This window comes from Danio rerio, chromosome 4 (assembly GCF_049306965.1).
Source record: "Danio rerio strain Tuebingen ecotype United States chromosome 4, GRCz12tu, whole genome shotgun sequence".
In the NCBI taxonomy this organism is placed as follows: domain Eukaryota; kingdom Metazoa; phylum Chordata; class Actinopteri; order Cypriniformes; family Danionidae; genus Danio; species Danio rerio.
Window position 1 is genome coordinate 8325160 of NC_133179.1, and position 9902 is coordinate 8335061.

At 36.2% G+C, this 9902-nt stretch overlaps 1 protein-coding gene and 1 long non-coding RNA gene across 2 annotated transcripts in view; one reads left to right on the forward strand and one right to left on the reverse strand.

The window, feature by feature from the left end:
* The window catches only part of LOC141381591 (uncharacterized), a 419099-nt gene that overhangs the window by 334905 nt on the left and 74292 nt on the right, over positions 1–9902 (reverse strand). The gene's annotated exons all lie outside the window — the stretch shown is intronic.
* ucmaa (upper zone of growth plate and cartilage matrix associated a) lies at positions 267–9796 on the forward strand. The gene is given in 5 exon segments (NM_001089481.1): positions 267–357; positions 1291–1347; positions 1422–1517; positions 7406–7504; positions 9568–9796. Coding segments are annotated over 5 exon segments (408 nt in total). The 5' UTR covers positions 267–299; the 3' UTR covers positions 9666–9796.

Genomic DNA, 9902 nt, shown 5'->3' on the forward strand with positions numbered 1-9902 from the left:
TTAATCGGTTTAATCCTGACGACCTGCAGCTTCACTGATTTCTAAGGAATGTAAACCTGAAACTCAGCTGTAAACCTGCCAGAAGCTGAAGTGTGGACAGCAGCAGAGGGTCAGTCTAGTCTGATCAGTCGAGTCCAGATCTCTCTCTCTCTCATACAAGTGAATTTAAAAGCTGCCCCTCCTTTCCTTCCCTCGTCCCTCTTCTCTCACTCTCTCTCTTTCTATCAAACACATGCTCTCCCAGGTCTCAGACTCAGACTGTGCTTCTGGTACCAGCTCAAGACACTCTGATCTTAATTATGGCCTGGACTCACACTGTCCTGCTCTCGCTGCTGCCCACAGTCCTCGTGCTGATCGGTGAGTAACAACACTACATATTTAATTTATATTTATATATATACACACGCACAAATATATATACAAAAACAAATGAAACCAGTAATTAAAAGATGTTTTATGATGTATATATTAAAAATAAATGATAATAAACATGCCTAAAAAAATCTTATTTAACCATTTTTTATTTACCAGGATTTGTTGGTACTTTGATTTATAGCATTGTATTTAATAATTTAATCATATTCATAAGCTATGATATTAAAAAAGATGTTTATTATTATTATTTTTTATTATTTTAAAGTTGTAACCACAGCAGCATGTCTAATAAATGTTTTGAATTTGTTTGAAAGCACGCTTCATAATATATTTGGTTTATTTATTCACAATTGCTTTCATTTCTTGATGTGCTTCAACCATATCATGTAATTTTACACTTTAAACTCAAAATAAAAGTGGTCATAACAAGAATTTCAAGAAAACAAATTGTCAATATTGAGGTAAAGATTTATATAATAATATAAATATAACACAAATTCTAATAAATATAGCAATTTCAGCATTATACATTCAGAATTTTAAGAAAAAAGCATATTTGTGAGACTTTTTTATTTTTAATCTTGATCTTGTGGAAGAGAAAAAATGTTATTAAAACAAGTTATATAAAACGTATATATATATATATATATATATATATATATATATATATATATATATATATATATATATATATATATATATAAAACAACAGATTAGGGAAAAAATTAACAATTGCCCATTAAAAAACATCCTGTGGTGAGATGCAATCTCAGAATAGCAAAAAAAAACTAATAAAAATTTAGTTAAACAGGTCTAAATTAAATATATGTATTAAAGATCTCATAAACATTCCCAAAACACAATATCAGCTAAAGAAAATCCACTGTTATTCATATAAACTCTTTTTTTCTTTAGCGCTGACTGGGGTTGAAAGTGCAGCTGTTAAAGATGGAAAAGACAGGAAAGCTCAAGGTAAGTCCAACACACACACACACACACACCCACACATGCACACACTTTTTCCTCTTACTCTATTGTTTTTGCAGGACCATCTAAGCAAGTTTTCGTGCCAGCATCTGATGCCTCAAACTTCTTCAAACGGCGTGCTCGACGATCTCCTAAAACTTATGAGGAATACTATGGTGAGTGCGGTAACTTCGGCTTGTTTTCCACATCTCACTTCTGCTTTTCTCTTCTTAAAATCCCAAAATCAAAGAGAGTATTCCTGCTAATATGCAATTTGACAATTAAAGAGCTTAAAGTAAACTTGGGGTAATCCTTTACCAAATTGCATTTACACTTCAATTATGCTAATGCGCACCACAGCAGGGTCCAGATGTGAAGAATCGAGTATTAAAGTCAACTTAATTTCATTCTGTCACATATTAGAGGAAAGAAGGAAGTGCTTGTGGTCTTATTTATTGCACATCTGTTCACTAGATAGGAAAATGTGAGGGTGGTTATCAGCACCATGGATAAAAATAACCAGAACTGTCTAATAATGATAATAAAATGAACAGTAAACATTATTATACGACATTTGTTTAAAATCAAAACAGACCCATGTACACTCACCGGCCACTTTATTAGGTACACCTGTCCAACTGCTTGTTAACGCAAATTTCTAATCAGCCAATCACATGGCTGCAACTCAGTGCGTTTGGGCATGTAGACATGGCTAAGATGATCTGCTGCAGTTCAAACCGAGCATCAAAATGGGGAAGAAAGCTGATTTAAGTGACTTTGAATGTGGCATGGTTGTTGGTGCCAGTCGGGCTGGTCTGAGTATTTCAGAAGCTGCTGATCTCCTGGGATTTTCATGCACAACCATCTCTAGAGTTTATAGAGAATAGTGCAAAAAAGAACAAATATCCAGTGAGCGGCAGTTCTGTGGGTGCAAATGACTTGTTGATGCCAGAGGACAGAGGAGAATGGCCAGAATGGTTCCAGCTGATAGAAAGGCAACAGTAACTCAAATAACCACTCGTTACAAATGAGGTCTGCAGAAGAGCATCACTGAACACACAACACGTCCAACCTTGAGGCGGATGGGCTACAGCAGCAGAAGACCACACAGGGCGCCACTCATGTCAGCTAAGAACAGGAAACTGAGGCTACAATTCACACAGGCTCATCAAACTTGGACAATAGAAGATTGGAAAATATGTTCCTTGGTCTGATGAGTCTCAATTTCTGCTGCTACATTCAGATGTTAGGGTCAGAATTTGGTGTCAACAACATGAAAGCATGGATCCATAATGCCTTGTATCAACGGTTCAGGCTGCTGGTGGTGTAATGGTGTGGAGGATGTTTTCTTGGCACACTTTGGGCTTATTAGTCCCAATTGAGCATCGTGTCAACGCCACAGCCTACATAAGAATTGTTGCTGACCATGTTCTTTCCTTTATGACCACAGTGTACCCTATTTCCAGCAGGATAACATGCCATGTCATAAAGCGGGAATCATCTCATACTGGTTTTATGAACATGACAGGGAGTTCACTGTACTCAAATGGCCTCCACACTCACCAGATCTCAATCCAATAGAGCACATTTGGGATGTGGTGGAATGGGAGATTCATATAATTGACAAATCTGCAGCAACTGCGTGATGCTATCATGTCAATATGGATGAAAATCTCTGAGGAATACTTCCAGTACCTTGTTGAATCTACGCCACAAAGGATTAAAGCAGTTCTGAAGGCAAAAGGAGGTCCAACCTGGTACTAGTAAGGTGTACCTAATAAAGTGGCCAGTGAGTGTATACTGTAAATTCATCATAGTCTGCTATTTATGAAGTTCTTTATGTTTTTATATAATGGCAGAAATAAATCCCACATTTCCAAGACACAAACCAAAAGTGAGATGTAAACTTGCAGTTATGTTTTATTATTATTATTATTTTAATATATAATTATACGTTTATAGTTTTAATATTGTTCTTTTTAATCTTGTAGTACGAAACAAGACGTCAGATGTGAGATGTGCACTCATGAAGAAAAGTCTTTAAAATAACATTATAATTTTATTTTATATTAATATATTTAAAAAAGCCGAGCAAATGTACAGAGTTCCATCAAATCAAACTTTCTTCATCTTTAATATGTGGTTGAAATAAAAATCTCTTAACTCATCACCCAGGTCTAATTTATTAAATATGCAGACCAGTTAACCACTGCACCCTCTCTATAATACAATATAGCAAATACACAGAACAACAGTAGAAAAACATCATGAATACTAACTTTAAACGTACTAGTTTTGAACTACATGCACTTCTTCAAACTCATGAAGTCGTACAATCCTGAGTAACTCCATTTATTTAATCACCAAACATCCAGAGGAAAGATTATTGAATAACACCTCACTCAGTGGGAGGCTTTCAGTCAAAACCACTGGGCTAGAAGGACCAGCAGGACTATGTGGAATAGTGCTCTCTCTCTCTCTCCCACACACACACACAGACACACACACACACACACACACACACACACACACACACACACACACACAGACACACACACAGACACACACACAGACACACACCCACACCCACACCCACACACACCATAAGTCTGTCCTTCACCAGCCTAAACTACAGCAGCAATGGCATGGAAAAGATTTACAAAAATGTGTGTATGTGAGAGTTTTTGTGTTTATGAGTGTGTGCACATGTGAGTGTGAATGAGTTTGCATATGTGTAAGCGTGAGCGCACTTACGCATGATGTGTGTCAGTGTGAGTGTGTGTGCATGTGTGTGTAAGAGATTGTGAGTGTGTGCTGACATGGGAGTATGTATGTGTGTGTGCGTGCATGCATGCATGTCTGTGAGTGTGCATGTATTTGCGAGTTTGCATGCGAGTAAACGTGTGTGTATGCACGCATGTGACTGTGTACATGCGTTTGTGTGTGTGAGTTTGCATGTGTGTGTATGTTTTTGTGTACTAGAGAGTGTGTGCACATACTGTCTGCATGTGAATATTTGTATGTGTGTATATACAAGTGTGTACTATATGTGAATGAGTGTGCACATGTGTGTGTGTGTGTGTGTTATTGTACAGTAGCAGTCTGCAGGTTGGAGGAGTTAAAGCAGTTGGAGCTCAGGAGTGGAATGTGCAGCTAAAGCAGCCTCCCTCACTACAGAGGAAAAGCCAGAAACCTACATTATTTTTGGCACCCGATTTGCTCATATCTGCAGTCAGAGGGTTTATAGGAGCGAGTGTTACACTGAAACCGGTTTACTTTGCACACACAGAAGCTCTGAAGCCAATCTCTAAAGATGAAAGAGAGAGAATATGGAGAACTGCAATGACAATACACTACCTGACAAAAGTCTTGTCGCTTATCCAAGTTTTAGAAACAACAAATAATAACTTGACTTCTAGTTGATCATTTAGTGTCTGAAGTGGCTTATATGAAAGGCGAAGGTCTCTAGATTAGATCAGATGATCATGCCTTGATTTTTAATTATTTAATTAGGACAGTAAGGTCTGACTTTGCTTAGACAAAAACACTGAACAGAAATAATGTAGAGTATAGAATATAAAGTCATGCTGCAGTGGAAACAGAATGAATATTGTGTATGACTCCCATGAGCTTGGAGGACTGCATCCATACATCTCTGCAATGACTCAAACAACTTATTAATAAAGTCATAATGGCAAAGAAAGCGTTCTTGCAGGACTCCCAGAGTTCATCAGAAATCTTTGAATTCATCTTCAATGCCTCCTCCATCTTACCCCAGATATGCTCAATAATGTTCATATCTTGTGACTGGGCTGGCCAATCCTGGAGCACCTTGACATTTTTTGCTTTCAGGAGCTTTAATGTGGAGGCTGAAGTATGAGAAGGAGCACTATCCTGCTGAAGGATTTGCTCTCTCCTGTGGTTTGTAATGTAATGGGCAGCACAAATGTCTTGATACCTCAGGCTGTTGGTGTTTCCATCCATTCTGCAGATCTCTCGCACGCCCCATACTGAATGTAACCCCAAACCATGACTTTTCCTTCACCGAACTTGACTGATTCTGAGAATCTTGAGTCCATGCAGGTTCCAGTAGGTCTTCTGCAGTATTTGTGATGATTGGGATGCAGTTCAACAGATGATTCTTCAGAAACCCACTTTTAGACTAGAAGTCAAGTTATTTTTTTGTTGTTCTTACAACTGGGATTTACAACAAGACGTTTGTCAGGTAGTTTACACTGGTAATGTTAAGGTATTAAATGGCCAGGCTCAGACTCATCTCTCTAATCTTATTACAGTTAAAATATTTGTGTAGATGTTTAAGGTCATCAAACCAGAAATGCTAGTCAAATTCCCAGATCCAAATTGAAGAGAAAAGGAGATCGAGCTTTCTCTGTGGTCGGTCCTAAAATGTGGAACAGGCTACCTGTCTAATGAATTTCTTTTCAGGGGGAAACTTAAACTACGCCTCCTACAAAGATCTGTTAAATTGGAAGAAAATTGATCCTATTGTACCCATCTAGTGTCTTGTTATTAATCATTGATGTTGTGTGGTATGTTTTATCTGTTGCTGTCTATTTTTGATAATTTGCTTTTAGGTTTGTACAGCATAATGGTCAACAACTGCTGTTTTATTGCTCTTTATAAACAAATGAATAAATAAATAAATAACTAATAATCAAATTCGGAAAAATTAAAGTTATAAGTTAACATAACTTTATTGGTTACTAATAACTTTAACTAGTAACCAATAGCTTTTAACAGTTCAAATTCTTATAGTTAACTTGCAGTTATATAGTATATACTGTAGGTCAGTGGTTCTCAAAGTGGGTGTCGTTAACCCCCCGGGGGGTGGGGGGTGGGGGTCGTCGCCTGGTGATTTAAAAAAAAAAGTCTATTTATTTTTATTCAACCATTAGAATTACAATATTTTATCCATAAACTACTGAAGAGAAAAATAGTCGTTTATAGTTACTATATACTACAGTAGTTCTCAAACTCTTTTCATCAAGTACCACCTCGGAAAAAAATTGCCTCACCAAGTACCACCAAAATGAGCAGTATTAAAATAAAGTAGCGTAGTAGGCCCAGTAAAGCAGCTACAGCTCTGTACATTTCCAAAATGAGGCAGATTAGTTCCTACTATTTTATGGTCTTAATTCCTATTTATTTTTATCAGCTACTTTAAACGTATAAATAGTTTGAATATTAACACTGTATTTAAAAAATTAATTAATTAAATTAACAAAAACAAACTAAAAATGTCAACATTTAAATTAAAATGTGCTTTTAAACGTTAAAAATGACAGGTTATTGTTTTTAAAAGGTAAAAAAAAAATCTGTACTAAATGTAAAGTATTAACATGTAGTCTATTTATCAACACCTGGAAATGTTGCCTGGACCTCATAAATATAGGCTATATGTCATCATATTCATATATTAAATAATTTTTGATAGATTTTTAAATATGTAGCATGTACATATGACATATTTAATTCCTCTACGTACCACTAGAAGGAAGCCCGCGTACCACTAGTGGTACACGTACCGAGAACCACTGATATACTATATAGTTACTATAGTAGCTTATAGTTACTAGTTCTATTGGATTGTGACCCCTGGGGTAATTACATTATATTAAAGACAGCAATAGCGTCAGATGCAGCAGATTTATTTTATACACTTTCAGGTTAAACTTTTTTAGCACATTTCTGACATTAAAAAACTAAACAAATAATAGACTTGGGTCTATTGGTCTGTGTGTGCCATTGCATTTATACTACTGTGTTTATAACCACCTCAGAGGACATTAGGGGTCGTGAGTCACTGGCATTTTAATTTTAGGGGTCGCGGGCTGAAAAGTTTGGGAACCCCTGCTGTAGGTGATGTCTATGTGTGCATGTGCATTAAGTGTTGTCCTTGAAGTCTGATGGTTGGCTTCATCTCTTCACAGGTCTTGGATCTTATTTTAAATTAGTTGAATATTTTACAATAGGTTTGTACTGTACTTGTATCAAATAAAAACAATGTTGTCATTATGAAATCGGTGTTTTCCACTCATTTCAGCGGAGCAGAGGGTAAAGATGTCTGCAAATGAGCGGCGGCGGGAACACTTAGAGGAACAGAGCAACGAACACGAGAACTATTTAGAAGAGGAGCGTGACGGTGAGACTGATCTCTATGCTTGATGATCTTGGCCTCCAGAAAAGAGAAACATGCTGTCTAAACCCGAACCGCTGGACTAATAAGAGTATGATGACAGCAGCGGCTCGGAGACCAATCGTTAGGGATTATAATCCAGTACACTAGGTGACATCGCATTCCTTCACCGATATAAAAGTCAACTGTTTATTTAGTACAGTGGCTTGAATTTATATGAATAGAGTGCATTGGTGCGGTCTGCTTTTTTTCTGCAGTGCTGGTTTTTCCCATTCCTCTTCCCCACAGGGATTTTTAAGAAAAGTCTTTGTTGAAGAGCTATAAATACTGGACCAAAGCAACCAGCTATGAGGAGGAATCATATTACAAACTTTAATTTAATGCAAAGAAAAAGTGAAAAACTATGGTGCAATATTGTGCAGGAACACTGCAAATGACAATTTACTAGTACAACGCAAGATCAATTAGCTATATATATATATATATATATATATATATATATATATATATATATATATATATATATATATATATATATATAAAAAACTAAGACCAATTAAAAATTCTTAGTTCCTCAGGAGTTTTTTTTTTATTATTGTATTGTATTTGAGTAAATGTTATATATATATATTAATAGCTTTTATAGTGTAAATAAATTTCTTCTAAAGTTTACATAAAAAAATGTGTTAAATAATGATACTACGTTAAAAAATACGTTAAAACCAAGGACACCATTGTTTTTCTTGTGAAATTCCCAATAAGTTTGATGTGTCAACTGAGCCTCTTCCTATTGAAAAAACGAAAGTTGGATCCAAGATGGCGGACTTCAAAATGGCCACCCCCATCTTGAAAAGTTTCCCTCACATATACTAACGTGCCACAAACAGGACGTTAATATCACCAACCATTCCCATTTTATTAAGGTGTATCCATATAAATGGCCCACCCTGTACAATAAATGGGAAATATAATAAATAATATAAATAATTCTCGTTAACTTCCGGCTGCAACCATATCCGATCTAGGGCCCTATCATACACCCGGCGCAGTGTGGCGCAAAGTGTGACGCAGTAGTCTTTTGGTGGTTTAAGCTTGGCGCAAGAGTGGTTTTGAGGCGTTGCGCTACGATGTTTAAATAGCAAATGCATTAGCGCTCATTTGTGCGCCCATAGGCGTTCTGGTCTAAAAAGGAAGGCGTTCTGAGGCAGACTGCTGGCGCGTTGCTATTTTGAGAAACTATAATAGATTTTTCATTAGACCAAAACTAACTTGGTCTAAACTCTGCCGCAGAGTTGCGCCTCGCTTACGCACTGCTTAATACGCACAAGAGAGCAATAGGCAAATATCTTTACATATAAAAAATGTAAATATTAAGGATATATAAAGGATAAAATAAGAATAGATATAGGATATAAAGGATTAAAATATTACAAAACATATTATTTTCTAGCCTACATAAATATGAAAAACCACTGCTTTTTGAGCACATTTTGCTATTATTATTCATTTATTTGTTTGCTGGAAATTAGAACTGAATTTAGAAATAGTTTTGAAACGAATATTTGCACTTAACAAACAAAAGTATTTATTTATAGACTAATTGATGTCTAAAAAAGTCCTTAAATTAGCAAAAACGCGTCCTGACACGCCCTGAAACCATTTGCGCCCTGCGTTTTGCGCATGGACCGTCAAAATAGAGCCCCTAGCAACAACTAAAACTCTAATACTTCTTACTCAGGGCTGTTTATGCTAATGAGATATCATCACTAATGGGCGGGGCTTTCCCCTTCTGATGACACAGTCAGAGAATGTCAATCAAAAAGTTTCTGCAGACTGTTATTATGAAGTATATGATGATAAAACAGAATTATTTCATTTTTTTACCATTAGAGGCTGGCTATATTCACACACTATTTCCACACAACTGTGTTTAAACCACTTATTAATGTGATTTATACATAATAGGTCCTCTTGAATATCTAAAAGACACTCTTTAAATGCATTTAAAGCTCTTTGGATTCAGTTCTAACTACTGTATGTTTTTTTTTTCTCCTTAAATACACCAACAGAACAGTATGAGAGAACCAGAGAGAGGAACGAACAGTGGAGAGAGTTCAACTATGATGGTCAATACCCTCAATACCCTCACCACCGCCAGTACTATTAAACAACCCCTCTAACAGAGGCCAACTCATCAATGGATGATAATTTCAAGACATAATAGAAACATATAAGCACTTATAGACCTAAAGCTCTTAACACATGCATAATAAAGTGCTTTTTGTGCGTTTAATGTCATACTGTCTGTCCTAATCACTTCCTATTTTCATTTACAGCATTCGAATCGAAGCATCCCTAATTAGTTTGTGAATTTAAGCTTTGATCCAAGAGCAATTTCCTTCTT